Source organism: Delphinapterus leucas, chromosome 2 (genome assembly GCF_059928025.1).
Source record: "Delphinapterus leucas isolate spDelLeu-1000000601 "Yukka" chromosome 2, BTC_Dleu_Yukka2, whole genome shotgun sequence".
NCBI classification, from domain to species: Eukaryota; Metazoa; Chordata; class Mammalia; order Artiodactyla; family Monodontidae; genus Delphinapterus; species Delphinapterus leucas.
Window position 1 is genome coordinate 66,250,341 of NC_143130.1, and position 20,231 is coordinate 66,270,571.

The window sequence follows — 20,231 nt, forward strand, 5'->3', positions numbered from 1 at the left end:
CAGGGAATTCCCAATCCGTGCTTTCTTTACCATACCACTCTGCTTCTAGATGTATAAGTGTTCTTAACAGGAACAGTTAGTGTTTCTATTTCTCTTAGATTCCACCTCCCTTCCAAGAAGTGATTTCCCCTTCTATCCTTCTAGCATAAAGCAGGGAGGGGACTGACTCACCAGCAAACATGTATAAGAAGTCACTCCCCCAATTAATATGATAGGTCCATAGGAGAGCTGATTCCATGGCATCCCTAGAATGCCAGTGCACCTGTGCCAGAAACAGGATGAGGCAGAGGAGCAAGCAGGAGGCTAGGAGCAGAAGAAAACACGTCATATCCCTCAGTGTCTTCAATCTGCCTCGACAGCCACCCCCAACTCTTCGTCTACTTCCAGACACCATATTGTATAGAAAGGATCAAGAAGATAAGAATTCAAGGACTGACCAAGGTGGGAGAGAGAAGGGGCCTGGCATAAGTTAACTAATGGATGTTTTTGTGCTTTTTTGCAGTACGCGGGCCTCTCACTGTTGTGGCCTCTCCTGTTGCGGAGCACAGGCTCCGGACGGGCAGGCTCAGCGGCCATGGCTCACGGGCCCAGCTGCTCCGCGGCATGTGGGATCTTCCCGGCCCGGGGCACGAACCCGTGTCCCCTGCATCGGCAGGCGGACTCTCAACCACTGCACCACCAGGGAAGCCCACTAATGGATGTTTTATACAATAAGACAAGGCAGGTAGCTGGCAACTTGATGTAATAATGAAGAAGAGAAAAGGGACAAGAAAAAGAGGATGAAAGCCCACACAGAGGAACTATGTTCCCTCAACAATTTTACCATAGTATTACCCTGCCATCTAGGTCTGTACCTGAGATGAAGCTGAGCATGGATACCTTCAGATCCAAGTTAGGAGTCATTCTTCCTCTTCTAGGGAGGCAAGCTCTGAAGAGCCAGCCAAGAGCAACAAGTATGGTGAGGACAGAGATGAGGAAGAAGGCCCTGGAATATTGGAGGTAATCTGCCAAGGAGATGGAGAAAGGAAAGGCCTGGTTAGTCCAGTGGGGGACCTCTCCTTAAGAAAACCAGACAGAGTCTTAGAGAAGGGAGTGAAGACGAAAGAGGATGAAGCTGAGCTTGCTATGTGGCATCCAGGGCACAAATAAGGATCTTCTTTCCCAGCTCTTCATTGATACTTGGAATTTTTCACTATGAAGGCAAAACCTTCACTTTAGAACTAAAGGTAATATACAAATAGTTCTGGGTACATTAACACATTAACTTAGATGTAAACTAGCTTATAAGAGGTGTGACTCTAACGTCGCAACACAAATTTAACCTTTTTCTTGTTCCTAATTCTAATTCTAAAAGTAATACGTGTTCAATATAAGCATTGGAGAGACTAGAAAAGTACCAAGAAGCAGCAGGAATTCAACCACAATCCCACTACCCAAAGACAACCATTGTTAGCATTTTATTTGGCTTCTTTCTGGTATTTTTCTATCCTCTGTACACAGTGGATATGATACTGAATTTCGTGATTTTTGAGAGGATTATATGGTAAGATTTTTCCCAGATCACCTGCTGTAAACATCATATTTAATAGCTACAAGATAGTCTATCATATCAACGTACTTTGCTTAGTGATTTTATCGTTGTTGGAGTTTGTTTCTATTTGTTTTTTCTCTTTCAAATGTATCTGGCGTGTACAGTCCCTGTCAGCCTGTGACTATAAAATGAAGTCACATTTACCCGAACTCCCATACTGTAATGATTTCAAGACCCAATTTACTGGACTGCAGGAATTTAACACCCCACAAATATCTCCTTTTTTTCCTGAGAGTCTCTCAAGGTCCCGTCTCACATGTGTTTGAGGACAGGTCTGCTAAAGTTATTTGGCTCCAATGCCCTTACCCTAGTGCCACAACACTCCTTCTCTCTCCTATCTCTTGGCTCCAGAGCTCTGCTCTGTTTGGCAGAAGAGGGAGCATGCCAACCCATACTTTTGGCTACCATATCCCTAAGGAATAGATCCTTCCCTTGACTTCCCCAGCAATGTTTTACAGATTTAAGAAATAGAGTAACTTACAATTACACATAGATGTATGTTTCTGAGATACCACGGATCCGCCACTATCTTCAATATCCTTTATAGCAGGGGTCCCCAACCCCCGGGCACCTGTTAGGAGCCGGGCCACACAGCAGGTGGTGAGCAGCAGACGAGCAAGCTAAGCTTCATCTGACGCTCCCCATCGCTCACATTACCGCCTGAACCATTCCCCCCCTCGAAAAATTGTCTTCCATGAAACCGGTTTCTGGTGTCAAAAAGGTTGGGGACCACTGCTTTATAGGGTACCTCCTGGTCTAGCTTATTTTCTATCTCAATGTAACAAGGGCCAGGTCATCCCTACCACTGAAAGTTCTCTAAGCACTTCAATGTCTAAGAATCCAAGTCCATCTTCCAAGCAACCCAGAGAGAAGAGTACCAAGCTTATCCCAGTTGACAAACTGCCTCTTAAGTCTTATTTTGTTCTCTAGAACACATCACTGGCTAACACAATCGATAACAGTAATTTCCATTAAGAGAAATCACACTCCTACTCACAGAGGTCAGGTGCCATGTGGCCCCAACAAGTTAGCCACATTAAAACATGATAACCCAAGGGCAGCACGTTTTCTGAAAGCTGGGTCATTCAGAATTAGCCAGTCAGAACCATCAGCCTAGACTGAGCTGCATGAAGCCCAGTGTGATAGGCATCTTTTGCAGTATTGAGCCCCCAGTCCCCCATGGGCCTTAGCAGTCCCTGTCTAGAGCCCTGGATCCTTGCCTATAGATCCCTTGACTATAGCTAGTAGGACCAAGGAAGGGTACCAATTTAACTCTGATCCTTGGATATCTGGATTTGGGACTGATTGATGCTAATTTCCTCTTTTGCTTGCTTGAACCAAGAAGGTATAAAGCTAGCCTGGTATATCCCCTTTTTCAGGCACTTACATACTAATAAAAAGGAAAAGCTGAGCTGTAGAGATAAAATAAAGCATAAACAAAGTTGAGTGACAAAGGAGCTCTGGAGAGACTGAGTGACTGTCTGGCTTGATTTTCTTTGCCTGAGATCACAGCCTCTTCTGGAATTCCCTGAGGTCCAGAAAACTTCCTGCCTTTGGGAGTCTATGAGATGCTTCTGAGTCATTATAAAGAAGTTCGCTCTTTAGCTTATGCTATTTCAAATGGGTTCTGATATTTAGAAAACAAAAGAGTACTAAGATATCCAGTCCAACTCCTGTCTAAGATATGTTACAGTCCAGTCTTTCTTCTACCATGAGGGGAGGAATGGACCTTCACGTTCTTCTTACAATCTTCTCAGTCTTAGCTGCTCACCTCCTGAAAGCTCCATAAACAAGATCACTCACAAGTCCACAGGAGCAACTAAATACCTGCAGCAGAGCAGAGTCTAACGCCTCAGAGGGAACAAGTCTACCAGTCACAACGAGACGCAAAAGGTTATCTAACCAAACTAACTAAACACTTAGCTTCAGAGTCTAAAACAGCTGCATTTGGCTAACTTCACAGTCTTTTAAAATTCAGGTAACAAAACAAAACAAAGGTCTGAAAGGTGAATTCAAGCCTCTACCTCCTGTAAGAGCAAATCCTATTTCAGCTTTTAAACAGCAATCTTTATAGCAGCTTACCCATTAATAAAAGGCCTTACTTGTATGTCTCAGTAAGAATAGAAAAGATCCTGGATGGATACCCAGAACCCTGGAGAGGAAGCTTTGAAATCTTCTTAGTATTTAGATTCCCTTGTCACCAGTTGGTACATCAGAATAAATCATCCCTACACAGCCTGTGGGTGTTTATTGTGTGATGGTTCCTGGGGTCCTGGCTCTGGACCAAAGACCTATGCTTTCTTCCCCACCCTCTGCAAAAAAGACAGTTCAAGTTACTCTCTGTGGCAACACATTCTTTTACATTATGGTCTGATCTCACCTATGCTATGGGGGAAATTAGCAGAAAGGTCTGTTCCATGCTGTGACCTAGTAGTAAAAGTGAAGGATGGTGTCCTTTACTCCCATCCTTTCTTCATCCCATTACCAATAGCTACGGCACAGAGGCTATCAGTTATCTAGAACCAGGGGAAGACAGAGGCAGAGGAACAATGGCCTGAAGTAAGTCCAGGACAGAGGAACATGAGCACACATGTACTTGAGCCCACTTAAGATAGCCCCAGTGAAAGTCTCAGAAATGACTGGGGGGCTTCCCTGGTGGCACAGTGGTTAAGGATCCACCTGCCAATGCAGGGGACAGGGACACAGGCTCAAGCCCTGGTCCGGGAAGATCCCACATGCCACAGAGCAACTAAGCCCTTGTGCCACAGCTATTGAGCCTGTGTGCTCCAACTACTGAAGCCCGTGCGCCTAGAGGCCATGCTCCGCAACAAGAGAAGCCACCACAATGAGAAGCCCGCACACCACAACAAACAGTAGGCCCCGCTCTCTGAAAATAGAGAAAGCCCCCGCGCAGGAATGAAGACCCAATGCAGCCAATAAATAAATTTATAAAAAAAAAAAAAGAAAAGAAATGACTGGGGACTCCATGGGAGAGGGGGCTAAATTCTTGCAATCCAGTAGGTAAAAGTTTGAAGTTCTTGAACTTGGGCAATAATCTATTTGGGCAATAATAACATATTATTGTTACAGGCTGATGAGGCCTGGACATACTGATTATATTTGGGGAATTCCTTATGAGATCTGTATTGCAGACTGATTACTGACCCTAGAATTAGGACTAGTTAACACTGGAAACAGGGTGGATACTTGACTTACAATTGTGTACTTAAGGACTCACTTAGTTGACATTCTCCAAACGATTAACAGTTGGCCTCAAAGGTGAATTCAAGGCTCCAAAAAATAAACTGCTTTAAGTGACAACATTTCAAGATTCTGACTCATTAAAGATGTAAATAATAATCTCAAGGCCTGAGGTTTAGCCTGGGTTACATAAATATAATGGCAGCTTAATTTTTATGCCTATATCTCTCACTCCATTTCTCTAGAAATGGAATTAGTGAGTGTAAATCTCTGAATGCACATAATCATATTGCTTTGGTTGTTCCTATTTATGTGTCCTCAGTGTGTACGGGAGTGTGCAGCATTGTGTATTACCATTTACAAATCTCTTTTAATGTCATGGCTGAAAAATCCTATCTCATCGTTCATTTGATTTGCCATTCTTTAATGGCTGACTGAGGTTAAAGTCATTTTTCCCATGTTTATTAGATATCTGTAGTTTCTGTTTTGTGAATTGTTTACAAAAAATTTATTTATTGGGATATTTGTCTTTTTTGTAATAATAATTTGTATATTATATATATATATATTAAGGCCATTAACCTTTTATCTTTCATATTTGTTGCAATTATTTTCTCTACTTTTTATTTTCAGTTGAAGATGCAGTTGAATTCTCTGCCTGCCTTTGATTTTAGTTTCTTCCGAAGATCTCGCTTTACGATCCCGCTCCTTAGTTCCAAATACAAAGCGTGAGCCCATGCCAAATAAGTGATGCTCCACTTCAGGGTTGGGCCTAGGTCCCCCCTCCCCCCAAATCTGGGACTCCTGTTTATCTAAGAAGTGAAATAAACACTTTACTCATGTATGTTTTCTTTCGCAATACCTGTTCTTTGTGTAAATGTTTCTCTTGCAGATGTTGGGGAAACTCTTTAGTGTAGTTTTAGCTTTCCTGTAAGTCTTAGTTCTGGTTGAAAAACCTCATGCATATGGTATCTTCTAGCCCTAGACATTTACTTTTAAATATTATGTGTTGCAACTTCAGATTTACTTAAATTCACATAAAATTTGACAATTTATTCTCTAAATAGCTGGCATTTGTTATACTACATATCTGACATGCATTTAACTTCTCTTCTGTTGCTAGCATAAGAACAAACTGACCTTGAAAGTTAAATCTGATGGAGGTTGAGACACTTTGCTCTATCTCCCAGCTATGATCAATCACTTCTGTTTCTGCGAACCACATTAGAATAACAATCTCTTTGCATCACAGGAACAGATCATAAATGACAAACGAGTTCTTCCCAGAGGGTAAAGAGACTATCAACTCATAATTTGGGAGAGGAAACAACCTGGGGTAGAAGGGAGAAAGGGTACACCAGGGACACCAAAGAGAAGAACGGCCATGTTCACAATCTGGCTGAGATCCCTCCTAGACTTGGAGAGGTGAGGGGCAAAAGATCTTGGAGGAAGAAAGATGAAGGGCCATTGTGGCAGAAAACTCTGGAACTGTGGGGCCTGTGGCATTCAATTTAGTGGCACTCACAGGGTGGCTTGGGTGTGTGGCTCCAGCACAGCTCATGGTTGCATGAGATCCAGAGTCCTGCGTAGAGCTCAAGGCCATCGTTGATCACCAGGAACTGCACCCAGTTCAGTGGGGACATGCAGATCAGCATTAGGAGGCTAAAACCACCGAGGCTGCCACAGAACATTCGGATGTAGGTGTGTGTCTGATCCACATGCTGCTGCAGCCTCTGGGGTGGCATCGAGGCACTCGGATGTTGGTTGGTAGGGAGGGTAGGCTACAAGGATGAGGGATGAGGGAGATATTGCCTACCCAAAAAGATAACCCTTGACCCCCAGGGTCTCCTGCTCTTTTCTGCCTCAAGTACCCCCACGTGGGTTCGATTGGTGGATAGCTTTCCCTACCCCTTCTATAAAAAACAAACATTTCTGGGTCATCTTTTCCCTATCTTTAGGATACTCTGTCTAGACCCGCCTTTAAACAAGTCCTCTTCTTCCCATCTGAACTACAATTGGGTACCTCCTCACCCTTTGGTATTTCTGGTACCCCTTGACTTTGGGAACCTTGGGACAGTAGAAGGTAAAGATTAATTGCTCCTTCCTCTCCATCTTGGCAGTCAGTTCACGTTCTAACTGCCACGGAACTTGTCTCAGCATGTCCTCATACACACGGACAGAATCCAAAGGGGTTGGAAACTGGGATCTATGGATCCCATTTCTCCTTCATACTCTGGGCTTGGTCAGATCAGGAAGAAATCATCACGTTCTAAGCATGTGCATGTATGTGTGATGCTCTTCACCCTCCTTCTCGGACTCCTCCTAACTCCTTTATTAAATAAATCCACAAATATTTTGTCACCAGTTGCTGTGTGTCAGTCAGGCTTTGTGATAGGTCCTGGGACATAAAGATAAATAAGACATAGTTCCCTAAAAGCAAATAAAAAAGGATAACTCTGATGTCTCCAGGACTCAATAGTTTGTGGTTATAATTTAAGATTATATGATCTTAATCTACCAAGATATATAAATACAAATATGTTTATGTATATAGATATATCTCAGCAGCCCAGAATTCATGTTCTTGCCCCAATTTTAAGTGGAAGACGCCAGGTGTGTCTCATAGGTGGAAGAACCAGTCTGTCAGCCATAGGCCTTCATTCGGCATCCACCTTTGTTTTCCTTTTTTGCTCTGGTTCCCCCTCTTCAATACCCTCTACCCATGAAGCCATTCAAGGGTACAGCCTCTGCCAAGGCCACTGCTGACACAGGGCCTGTAAAAATGCCAGTATCCCTACCCCAGGGGGCTACCAGCCAACGTGCGGAAAGCTACCCCTCAAGATAATACAGCAGAGTTGGGTTCTGTGTGGAAGTGAAGAGGCTGGCCTTTCCCTGGCTCCACAGCAGCAAAACATACACCCAGAGTATCTCAAAATCTTCTTCTTAAACAACTCTCTCAGCATTGGTCCTAACTCCTTTCCCCACAAGGGCTCAAAATCAGTCCAAGATACTGAACAGATGTCATCCTGTTCCACAGCATGAACGTTGATTCAAACAAATGCCCGGCTGGATTACCAACTCTTGTTTTCCTAAGTTTGGGCTGAAGCAGAATGTCCCATCACACTTTTCTCCCAGTATACGCTCTCCCCACCCACCCCAACTGGTTGAAACCTATTCTTTATTTCAGCTGGTGGGAACGACTAGCTAGGTTACGTCCATGCTTTAGCAACATAGTCTTCCTTCTGCAAAAGTGTTACTTGACTCTCTGTCTCCTAGTACTTAGCCTGCTGCCTGAAAAGAATAGTATTTAATGTTGAATGAATGAACGAGCAATGCATTTTTATATTAAATACAGAGGTTGATACAGAGAACAGAACGTTTAGCACTGTCAGAGGGAAATTAGGGAAGGTTTACTGGAAAAGACAATGTCTTAGCTGGATTTTAAAGGAATTTGACAAATAAACAAGGGGAAGGGAATGTGAAACAAAGAGAATAGTATGTCTCAAGGCAGAAAGCCATGAACACCATGAAGTTCTCAGGGCACTAGAAGCAGGGTGGTTCTACTGGGTGCAAAATCAAAGATGAGGATTGAGGGCTGCGTATAGAGGTACGGGCTAGATCACAAAGAGTCTTATGCCATGCTATGCAATTATATTGTGAAGTTTTAATTGCTGGGATACTCTAGCCCTACTGGCATGATTATAAGAAAGACTTTTGCAGCTGCATCAAACTGACTTGTATGGCATATCTGTTAGATACACGTGTATGGCTAGAGAGCTAACATAGGCTGTGAACAGACAGGCCTGTGTTTCCATCCTGGTTGAGCATTTACTTAGTTCCGACACTTACTGGTCAAGTTCCTTTGGGAAATTTCCTTAACTTCACTGAGCTTCAGTTCCCTCATTTCTAAAACTGGGATAATAATCATTCCTGTCTCATAGAATTCATGTGAAGATGAAATGAGATAACACACATAACGCTCTTAGCACAGTGCCTTCATAACTGCACAATAAATATTATTATTGATGGATATTGATATTATTGATAAATATACTATCAATGGTGAGCAATTAATACGTGCTTGCTAAATACTATCTACTATTATTATGTTTTAACTGTCTTTCCAAGATTGCTTGAGCATGGCCTTGGCACAGGCCACCGTGAGATAGATGAAATACTCGTGTTAATGGAAAGGATGCGTCACCCCTCACCCCTCTAGTAGCAGCACTAAACAAGCACATTACCAAAGAGATGATACTGATGTAAGGAGGTCATTTTGTGAACAGTGTCTGATTTGGCAAATGATGCAGCCCTCTGGCTATTAAAGGAATAGGTCAGGCACCATTCAACTCCCAGGCCTATTTCAAGGCCTATTTCAGCACTACCAAAAAGGCAGATGTTCAGGCCAGCTTGGAACTTGCTAGGGCCTGGGATGCATATGACAAAACAAGCATTTATTCACATCTTATGGCTGTGTATATTGTGATTCACCTACTTTAAAAAGCAATTTGGGGTCCCCAGTCTGTGCCACCACCTCCGCTTCCAGGCCGGTGGTGCCCCAGGGGAAGCATGGCCATGGACAGTGGACCGAGTGCTTTGAGCACAGAATGATACTGTGTGGAGATGCTGCAGAAACAATATCATGATGGCTATTTATGTTCCCTGCTGCTCCCTGCAGAATCCCAAAGCTCTGCTCTTGCATTGAGGGCCTTCGATGTGGAACTGGCTCAGGCTGATTAAAGACTCGGCCTCTGAGAAAACAATTGGACTGATGTGAATGCAGTTTTGAAAAAAAAACTGTGGACTAAATATTCTGTGATAATCCACCCCATCAGCCTGTGGCTATTGAAATACAGCAGGTCTGCACACCAGCAGAGCAGGCCCTGTTTCTGGGCCCCAGATTGACTTCACAGAGCCCCAGTAAGACGGAAAGCCAGGGCCCCACATGAGGGACTGAGAAGAAAAAGTGGATGGGAAGCTGCTGTCAAAAGACATAATCTGACCAAAAAATGGCTTCTCAAAATCATTGATGAAGGAGAAAAAAGTTTGGATGACACAGCATATCATAATACACAGAAACTGTACAGTTATGCAGAAAACACACAGAGCCCTCTTCCTTATTTAAGACTAGAAGTACTGGGTATAAAGGATCTTGGTGCAGGTCATGCCACAAGTCACCCTGGAAAAGCACAAGGAATTGTCATATACGTAAGAGCAATGTCCTATCATAGTGGCCGAAAAACGGTGTTCCTTCCCTCAGATATTTGTGTGTTTGACAAATACAGCACATGGTGTTTCACAGGAGGGTTTTCTACAGAAGAACCAATGATAAAAATGTGAGAGACATAATATACGTCATTACTAGCCAGGCATATTTGTACTTAAAGCATGCTAGGTCCTTCCACAAAGTGAAAGTGAAAACTTCCTGCCTTTCTTCAGGATGCTTTGGAGGACTATTTAAAGAAAATTCAATAGGTGGATTTTGATATATTCTACCCATCTTGATATCAGAAAAATACATTACTTCCATTATCTTTGTATACTCAGTCATAGAGAAAAAGATATTAAAATAATTTTATGGTACTGAAAAAAAAAAGCAATTTTGGTTAGAAAAAACGTAATGTAACATCTTTGTGATCTTGAAGTAGACCAAGAATTTTTCTTTTTTTAAACAGGACACAAGGGACTTCCCTGGCAGTTCAGTGGTAAAGAATCTGTCTTCCAATGCAGGGGACGCGGGTTAGATCCCTGGTCGGGGAACTAAGATCCCCCATGCTGCAGGGCAACTAAGCCTGCACGCCACAACTACTGAGCCCCGATGCCTCAACGAGAGAGCCCACGTGCTGCAAATTACAGAGCCCACGTGCTCTGGAGCCTGTGCACCACAACCAGAGAGAGAAAACCTGCATGCCACAACTAGAGAGAAGCCCATGCACTGCAACGAAGAGTCCACATGCCACAACTAAGACCCAACACAGCCAAGAAAGGAAGGAAGGAAGGAAGGAAGGAAGAAAGGCTAGCTATCAAAGCCTTATTTAAACAGGACATGAAAAAGAATTAACTACAAAGGAAAATTTTGATAAACTGAATTATGCTGAACTTAAGAACTTCTGTTCACCGGAAGATACCATTGAGAGAGTAAAAAGACAATCCACAGAGTGCGGTAAGATATTGCAACGTTTATATCTAACAAAGGGCTTGTAGCAAGAATATATTAAGAACTCTTACAAATCAATAGGAAAGAAAACAACCTACTAGGAGAATGAGCGAAGTCCTTAATTAATGCTTTGCGAGACATCAAAATGGGCAATAAACATATAAAAAGTGCTCAATTTCATTAGTCATCAGGGAAATGCAAATTAAAACCACAATGCAATATCACTACACTTCCATCAGAATGGCTCAAATGAAAAAGTATTGGTAAGTATGTGGAGCAACTGGAACTCTCATACGCTTCTTTTGGTAGTGTAAATTGGTAGAATCACATTGAAAAACTACTTGACAGTATCTGTTGGAGCTGAATAAACACATGCCCTTTTCAATGTATGTAGGTACGCAAAAGAAAAGTGTCCTTATGTCCACCAAAAGACATGTATAGTGCTCCCAGCAACACTTTTTATAATAGCCCCAAACTGGGAACTACCCAGTTGCCCAGCAGCAGAAGAATGGAAAATTGTGGTACATTCATACAAGGAAATACTGTACAGCAATATGAGTAATCTACAAGCACATGAAATATGGATAAATCTCATAAACGTAATGCTGAGCAAAAGAAGCCAGACACAAAAGAGTACATATGTATGATTCCACTCAAATGAAGGGCAAAACTGGCAAATCAGTGTTGCCAGAAGTCAGAAATACCCTTGGGAGGAAAATGACTAAGGACTAGGAAGGGACATGCAAGGGACTTTTGGGGTGTTGGAGATGTTCTATTTCTTGATCTGGGCACTGATTACCAGAGTTCTATATTTATGCTGTACTTTAATAAAGAGTTAAAAAAATTAGATACATATATCAAGAATCTTTTTTTAAATCAAGAATCTTAAAAATGTATCTTTTGTCTTGGTAATTTCACCTCTAGGAATCTATAAAATCAATATTTTATTGTTATAGCTTATTTATATAACCTTATCTACTAGGACCTGTGCTAGGTGCTTTACATACATTAACTCACTTTTTTTTTTAAATAAATAAATTTATTTATTTATTTATTTATTTTGGTTGTGTTGGGTCTTCATTGCATCTTCGTTGCTGCACACAGGCTCTCTCTAGTTGCGGTGAGTGGGGGCCACTCTTTGTTGCGGTGCATGGACTTCTCACTGCGGTGGCTTCTCTTGCTGTGGAGCACGGTCTCTAGTCGTAGTTGTGGCTCGCGGGCTCTTAGAGTGTAGGCTCAGGGGTTGTGGTGCACAGGCTTAGTTGCTCCGCAGCATGTAGGATCTTCCCGGACCAGGGCCCAAAACCATGTCCCCTGCATCGGCAGGCGAACTCTCAACCACTGCGCCACCAGGGAAGCCCTGATTGGACAGTTTTATTAAGGATAGAGGGCATGCTTATCTTACTCTTGACTTTAGTGGAATGAACTCTATTGCTTTTTGTTTCATATGTACATTCATTTTCATGTTAAAAAAGTTTCATTCTATTTCTATTTCATCAAGATTTCTAATTTAGAATAGCTGTATCAAATTCCTTCTGAACCTCTAGAATATGGTCTTTCTTTTTAACCTATTTAACATAAACATTGCCTTAATACACTTCATATTGTTTAACTAGTTTTGCATTCCTGTAGTAAAATATGTTTGGACAGGATATATTATTCTTCTGATATACTTCTAGGAGTATTTGTTTTTATAGTTGGCCCAAGAATTATTTAGAATTTTAAAAGTATATCTACATGTTTAGATTTTTTTCTCCCCCTTAATTTTGATACATTATGGTCAAAGAACATGTCCTATAAGATTCAAAAAAGTAATGTTTACCTTTTTGCCAATTTTTCTAAATGTCCTGTGGACATTTAATAACAACGTATGAGACACAAAATTTTAAATGTATTTGTGGGGGATATAAGATTCTAAACCTATTATAATTAAGTTATTAATGATATCATTCAAGATGTTCCAATTCTTATTTTCTCTGCACTTGATAAAATATTCTCAGAGAAATGTTAAATGTCTCACTATGATTATAATTTTTTCTTTTCCCTTATATTTCTTCTGGTTTTTGCTTTTTATATATATATATATATATATTTGTTAGGTGTCTAATGGTTTATGATGTCTCTCTTCTTTGTGAATTGTACCTTTTATCATTAAAAATATTCTTCTTTGTTCCATTTAACTTCTGTGTGTCTTGGGTTTTTTCACATGTTAATAAATGCCTTCCTTGCTCTCTTTCTTGTTTGAATTTTTCCGGTACTTCTCAGACCATTCTTTTAGTGTCATCACTTTGGTTTCACTTAAAATGTCTCTTATCAACAACATTTAGACTGTTCTTTGCTCAATTTGAGAGTCTTCGTCTTTTAATGGGGGGGTCTAACCTATTTACATATAGGGTGATAGTTTAGATAGATTGGGCTTATTTCTACCCTCTTATTCTTTGTATTTTTGGTTAATTATATATTCATGTTACTTCCTCCTGTACCTCTTATTTTTCCAGAATGATCCAGCTTCTTTTTCTGTAATGATGTGGAAGTCATGTATCCTGTTTCTATCTTGCTAGAGCTTATCTGTCAATTTTATTAGATACATCTAAAAAATTAATTTCAAGGCATCAACAGTAGCAATAAAAAGATAAATACTAATGTTGGAAGAGAGTAATGAAATGGGCATTTTTACACATTATTGGTGGGAATGTAAAATCTTATCCCATGTTTCCAGGTGTTTATAGTGAGGGGGTGGGGAAAGTAGCCCTGATTACTTGGCTTAAACCAGGGAGGGCCTGGGGCTATCTCAGTCTCATCCAAGCTACCAAACTGTCGATGAAATTTCCAAATGAAAAGCCAAGTATTCTTGGTGAGAAAGGATGAAAACAGATGTTGGCATGGCAACCAGTACCCTCTACAATGGTCATTGTAGCATTGTTTACAACTGAGAAAACTCGGAAGCAACCTAAATGTGCATCATAGGGAATTGGTTAAATTATGGAACATGCGCACTATTCTTCTGTTCTTCTGGGGAGATCAAGAGAATCTTGATTTGGGAATTCCCTGGTGGTCCATTGGTTAGGATTAAGCTCTCTCACTGCCGGGGCCCCAGGTTCCCGGGTTTGATCACTGGTCAGGGAACTAAGAACCCGTATGCCTCACAGCGCGGCCAAAATTAATAGAATCTTGATTTGCACAGAGCTTTGGAAGATAGTGGGGTCTCCAGAGGCATAGATAGGAGAATAAGAAGACCCTGGGGCTAGAAAGTCATGGAAAATTTTGGGTCTTGTGCAATGAATGTCAAGTCATGAGGGAATAGATATTATAAGGAAGTTCAAGTAACTGACAAGCAAAGAGGAAAACTGACCAGAGGAGCAGATATTCAGAGAGGAACAGAAAAGTCATGAGTAGTCAGGCCCTTGATTTCTGCTCTTTCTGAGGTCTGGTTTTCTGCTTTTTTGGGTTGTTATGTGTATCACTTCAGTAGGCCTCCTTTTCCCTGAAATAACATGAGTCCCTATTCCTTGCAAGCAAAAGGCATGTCATGGAGATAAAATCAACATATTGTGACAGTGTGAGGGCTTATGACAGACCTGTATTTAAAGATAAGAGGCAAGTCAAATTATCTGGTAAGCCCTTTATCCTAATCTCTGAGCTCAGCCTACTCTACTAGCTGCCATCCCTCCTCTGTGCTCCTTTTGTCCCTCACAAACTTCTCTCTCACCAAAGTCCTCTTTCCCCCTAATTTTTAGCCTTCCTTCCTTTTTCCCTTGACTATTTCATATGATCTCAACTGTCATCTTTGAGCAATGATGCCCAGAGCTCTCTTTTGAGCTCCCAGCCTGTATCTCCTTGGCCCTGCTGGACATTCCAACTCTGCTGTTCTTCCGTCTCCTCCAAAGCAGCATGTCTCAGAGCTCATTATCTTTTTTTCCAAAACTGGCTCTTCCTTTTGTATTCAGTTAATGGCACGATGATTCCCTTGGGAAACTAGACTGGTACACCTTTTTCTCTCCTCTTTCCCTTGTCCCCATCCCTACTTCACCCAGTTAGTTGCTGAGTTCTGTCATTTTGTATCTGAAACATTACTGCATTTGACCCATATCCCCCTTTCCCACTGTCACTCCTTTTGCTCAGATCTGTTTTGTTTTTTAAAATTTTTTGGCCATGCTGCGTGGCATGCAGGATCTTAGTTCCCTGACCAGGGATTGAACCTGAGCCCCCTGCATTGGAAGCACGGAGTCTTAACCACTGGACCACCAGGGAAGTCCCATCAGATCTATTGAATGTTCCCTCAGGGCTTTAGTTTTTCTAATTATCTGACCATAGAAAACCACCTGTGTAAATATCCAGGCAATTTTTTTTTTTAAGTCTATGTGTAGGCTAGGATTGGATAGATATAGGACAAGGCCAGTTATTGCAAGAAATGTATGTCTAGAGTTAGGGAAAGTTGTTAAGAATTAGGGAGGGACTTCCCCAGTGGCGCAGTGGTTAAGACTCCATGCTCTCAAAGTAGGGGGTCTAGATTAGATCCCTAGTCAGGGAACTAGATCCCACATGCATGCCGCAATTAAGAGTTCGTATGCCACAACAAAGGAGTCCACAAGCTGCAACTAAGGAGCCCACCAGCCACAACTAAGGAGCCTGCCTGCTGCAACTAAGACCCGGTGCAACCAAAAAAAAAAAAAAAAGAATTAGGGAGTAAGCCTGAAAAGATAACTAGAAAAATTATACGACTAAATAGGAGAGAAGAGGGGATAAGGCTCAAAATAAAAAAAACTAGACACAGAAATATTTTTAGTATCCCCAAGGAATGCTGTACATGTTTAGTAGTGGTAAATTGGGTAGCATTCTGTAATTCTGGAAACAGCATGGGAGGAGCTGGAGGTAACAGGGTACAGCAGAGGTAGGGATGGCTCCATGTGAATTGGGATGGGTCTAAAGAGAGTCAGGGAGCATAGATAATTTGGACCATCTCCACTTTTGTAAACTTTGACAAATTAAACAAAGCTTGTCTCACTGGTCTGGCTAGCCGATGTGGAAGAGGAAAAATGAAGCCATCGATCTCAGGTGAATTCGGGTCTGCATTTCCTGAGCCCCATAGCATGTGAGAATGGTCAGGTTGTTTTAGAGAGCTCTGAGCCAAGAGGCTCAGCCTCAACCTCAACCTCAGCCTCAGCCCCAATCTACCTGCACACGGCTTTCCCCATTTGATTCCTCCTATATATGCTAACGGATTAATCTGAGCAAATTTCAGCTCTGGTCTTGTCACTCTTCAGCGAAAGAAATTTCACTAGCTTCCCATAGACTCAAGAGTAAAATCCCAATACAATCTTCAGACTAGCTTTCAAGGAAGTATGATAGATGTAAAAGCAATAGATTTTGGCATGGAAGACCTGGGTCCAAATACTGGTTCTGACAACTATCTATGGGGCCTTGGTCAAGTTACTTTAATTATCAGAGCCTGCTTCCTCATCTGTAAAATGTAGCTGATACTCAATTTCACACAGTTGTTGTGAGAGATAAAGAAGATAACATGTATCTAGTACACAGTACCTTGATCAATAATTTCCTCCTTTCCTTACTTCATTACCCAGCTTCAACTTACTTTTTCTAAAATTATTTTTATCCGTATTTCTCTTTATGCACTATTGGTTCTAGTAAAACAGAATTGCTCACATCCCTGGTATCACTCCAGATTCTTCAGAGATCTCTGCCTAGGTTCGTTTGCCATTTCATTCTATTCATTCAAAAATATCCATTAAATGACTATGATGTGCCAGGTGCTGTTCCAGAACCTGGGGATCTTAAAGTGAACAAGTTAGATGGAGTTTTCTTTCTAGACTGCAGTCCTTCTCCATGGATTGCTCTTTCCTCTCTACACAATGAAATTCTGTCTTTCGAAATTTAATACAAATGCTTCCTCATTCATTCAACAAATATTTGCTGAACACTTACTATGTGCAGATTCTTGGCTCAGGCAGTAAGGATACAACTGTGGAAAAGATGCCACTCATTCAGCACGTCGTCTGTGGAGAACATGGATAAGTAAAGAGGCTGCAATGAGGGTGCCATAAAGAAACATCCTAGAGGAGATGTCTAAGTGCTTCCCAAAGTTTCTCACATCAGAGCACACACAGGTGTTTGTTCTTGGCTGGAGATGACTGACCAGGATGTCTAGCTACCCCAGGCTCTGCCTGGCCACCCCAAGGATAGAGGGGAGGGGATGGTCACTGTCTCAACACACTGGTACTCCATTCACAACATACTTGTTGGTCTGGTCTAGGCTAAGACCTGAAGGATAAGTAGATGCTAAATAGGAGAAGAGATATTCTGGGCCTTTCACTTATTTAACAAGTCTTTATTAAGAATCTACTATGTGCCAGACACTGTGCCCAGGGCTAGGAATACAACAGTGAACACAGAACCTGCCCTTAAGGAACTTTTACTTAAGGGATACAGACAAATGGACAGGCAATTACAATATTGAGGTAAGTGCTCTGATGGAGATAAGCTCAGAGGGCTATGGGATCTTACCCAGGTGTGAGAAGTCAGAGATTTATAGGGTGGTAAAATCTAACTTTAGACCTTCAAGTAAGTGGTGGGAGTGGGAGGTGGGAAAGGCATTCCAAGGAGAAGGGAATATGGTAGAAGTGAGATAATCACGGCACATTTTCACCTTGCTATCCCCCAAAACACTATGCTCAATATGCCATCTTCATCCACACCTCTATGCTTTGCCCATGCTCCCCTTCCCTGCCAACTCATGTTCTGGAAGCCAGCTCAAGCCACTTCCTCTTTGAAAGACTTCCCCAGGCAAAATTAGTCATTCCCTCCTCTCTCCTACACTGATGACTCTACTTTATGAACCAAAACTCTGGACACATTGTCTGACAGTGAATTCTTTTTCTGATATGTAATTTTATTAGATGCTATAGATAACGGAAATTAAATTATGTTTTATTCATTTAGCAAGTTGTCTTTAGTAAACAGAAAAACAGAGAAAACAACCAGTTATATACTATATATTATCTGTGTCATTATTTTTGTTATTCATCTACTGTCAAAATTGATGGCAATGTTGTGTATATACGAATCTAGAGTTTATAATGTTAAATAACTGTTAATTTTAATTTTTGCTACTATTTCTATGCTAGGCTCTGAACCTTTACTTGTATTATGATGTTTTTTTTAACTTTTAATGGTTGTTCATTACTTTTCTGATTGTCTGACATACTGTCAGAGAGAGGATAACTGGAATAATATGTTTGGAATCTTCTCTCAACAATAATCTCTAAGTATTTTCATTAGTAATTTTTGCAGTCTCCTTATTTGGGTCCAGTTCCTTCATTTTGTGACTCTTCTAGGTAAATTACTTCTCTCCTGGTACTGTGCTCTGATAATATAGTGATGAGCAAGGAAGACAGGGTCCCTGACTCAGTAAGTAACTGTGTTCTCGCTGATCAGCCCTCAAGCCTCTCGTGTATCAACCCCTCTGCTTCTGAGCAGATCCACTATTTTCTGGATCTACAGCTCTCTTCCTTTCCGACTGCTATAGTTCAAGGTCTTATTATCTTCCACCTCCAATTAAAAAAAAAAAAAAAGCTCTGCCTAACTGGTTTCTTATCCATCCGACTATTCAACATGAGATTTCTAAAATGCAAATCTTTGGGCTGATTTTCAGTTGCCCACAAAATTAAGTCCTGACTCTCGGACTTCTATGTAAACCCCTGCGGAATTTCTCTCTGGGTATAAGACCTGTCTTATCTCTGGGTATTGTCGAACTTGCACCCAAAGTTCAAGCAATGAAAAAAAAAAAAAAAAGTTCAAGCAATGTCTTACTGCTTGCAGTAAGTACAGGACCTACCTGTTCGCGGAGTTTTGTCTGCGAGGAGAGGATCTAGGGGCGGTTACTAGGAGATTATCAACCATTAAAGGAAGAGCCTACGCTAGAGGCTGGAAATGGGACGCCTCAAGCTTGCTGTGAAAGTACACATTTTTTCCCCAGTCGTAAGTAGATCCCATTTTTGTGATCTTATAATGCCCTCTCTAGCTGAGCCATTCTCACTACCTATATTCCAGACCCTTTCTGACCTACAGCATCAAAAGGAGCTGTGCTTTTAAGCCTCCATTTTTTTGTTTCTTAAGTTCCCTGGGCCTGGGACGTCCTTTACTTCCCAGCAGGCCTCGCGAGCCCTTATTCCGCGTTCACGATTCGGGAAACTTTCTTTCTCGCTCGCCTACTCAGCCTCCCCACGTGGGGCTTCTACCCTTTGGTGCGCTTATAGTTCTGTGACCGCAGGCCTGACACCTGCGGTGGTGCATTTAGCTACTGCTCCACCAGGTCCGTGAACCGCCTGCACCTGAACCATCACCGATGCCCCGCACCATCCACTGCACGCCACACGAGCTCCGGGCTCACGCCGGGACTGTAAGGACGGGTAATCCGTCCTCCGGGGTCGCTGATGAAGAGCTGCCTCCGGTCACGTGACGCGCCCGTTATCACGCGGGGGGCGGCTCACCTGACCAGGGTGTCACGTGGCCCGGCCCACTGGGAGAGAGGAGACCGGCGGGCTATGGCAGGCTCCGCGCTCTGGTTTTCGCTGCTGCTGGCGGCAGCGTTCGCTGGGCGGGCGACGGCCCTGTGGCCATGGCCCCAGTACATCCAAACCTCCGAGCAGCGCTACACCATCTTCCCGCACACCTTCCAATTCCAGTACCACGTCAGTTCGGCCGCGCAGGTAGGCTGCTCCGTCCTCGACGAGGCCTTCCAACGCTACCGTGACCTGCTCTTCGGTTCCGTGTCCTTCCACTTTCCCCAACCCATGGGTGAGTCGGACCTGTCCCGTCTCGTTCCCGGGCTCCGAGAGGGCCTTCCTTGGGACAACTCCCCCAGACCTCCTGAAACGCCATTCCTTTGGCTTTTGACCAACCCTCTAGTCTATCCCAGTCCTCTAGCCTCCACTTCCACCTGCCCTTTTTCTCCAGCTGTCCTGTCAGCCTCCCCAAGGATTAGTCCCCCACCTCCATTCACTGAGCTGACTTCTGCGGCCAGGGCTTATCCGGAATCCTGCCCTCGGGCTATGTATTTCACCAAAAATGTCTGCTTTAGGACTACAGTTCATTCAGGATAGCAAATTACTGAAAATACGGTGCCAGTAGACATCTGACCATGTTCAAGTGTCGAGGGTCCTAGTGAGGCTGTGACCAGGGCTGGGGAGAGGAGACCAGAGCTGACACTCAAAATTGGTTAAGACAAGACAAGAGAGATAAGCAAAATTACATACAAGTATCTGA

The 20,231-nt window shown here is 42.5% G+C and overlaps 2 protein-coding genes and 1 pseudogene across 2 annotated transcripts in view; 2 read left to right on the forward strand and 1 right to left on the reverse strand.

Annotated features, from left to right (window-relative positions):
- Positions 1-19,993, reverse strand: part of LOC111177796 (transmembrane protein 202) — a 26,891-nt gene extending 6,898 nt beyond the window's left edge. Inside the window, exons 1-5 of the mRNA XM_022579960.2 lie at positions 18,802-19,993; positions 6,824-16,963; positions 6,318-6,573; positions 855-1,004; positions 172-303 (exon numbers count right to left, since the gene is read on the reverse strand). Coding sequence (XP_022435668.2) covers positions 172-303; positions 855-1,004; positions 6,318-6,573; positions 6,824-6,952 — 667 coding nt within the window. The 5' untranslated portion in view covers positions 6,953-16,963; positions 18,802-19,993. The remainder of the gene's footprint in view (positions 1-171; positions 304-854; positions 1,005-6,317; positions 6,574-6,823; positions 16,964-18,801) is intronic.
- Positions 9,507-10,360, forward strand: LOC111177797 (NADH dehydrogenase (ubiquinone) complex I, assembly factor 6-like; annotated as a pseudogene).
- HEXA (hexosaminidase subunit alpha) overlaps positions 19,185-20,231 on the forward strand; it is a 38,904-nt gene continuing 37,857 nt past the window's right edge. Inside the window, exon 1 of the mRNA XM_022579954.3 lies at positions 19,185-19,763. Within this exon, the coding sequence (XP_022435662.2) occupies positions 19,400-19,763 (364 nt within the window). The 5' untranslated portion in view covers positions 19,185-19,399. The remainder of the gene's footprint in view (positions 19,764-20,231) is intronic.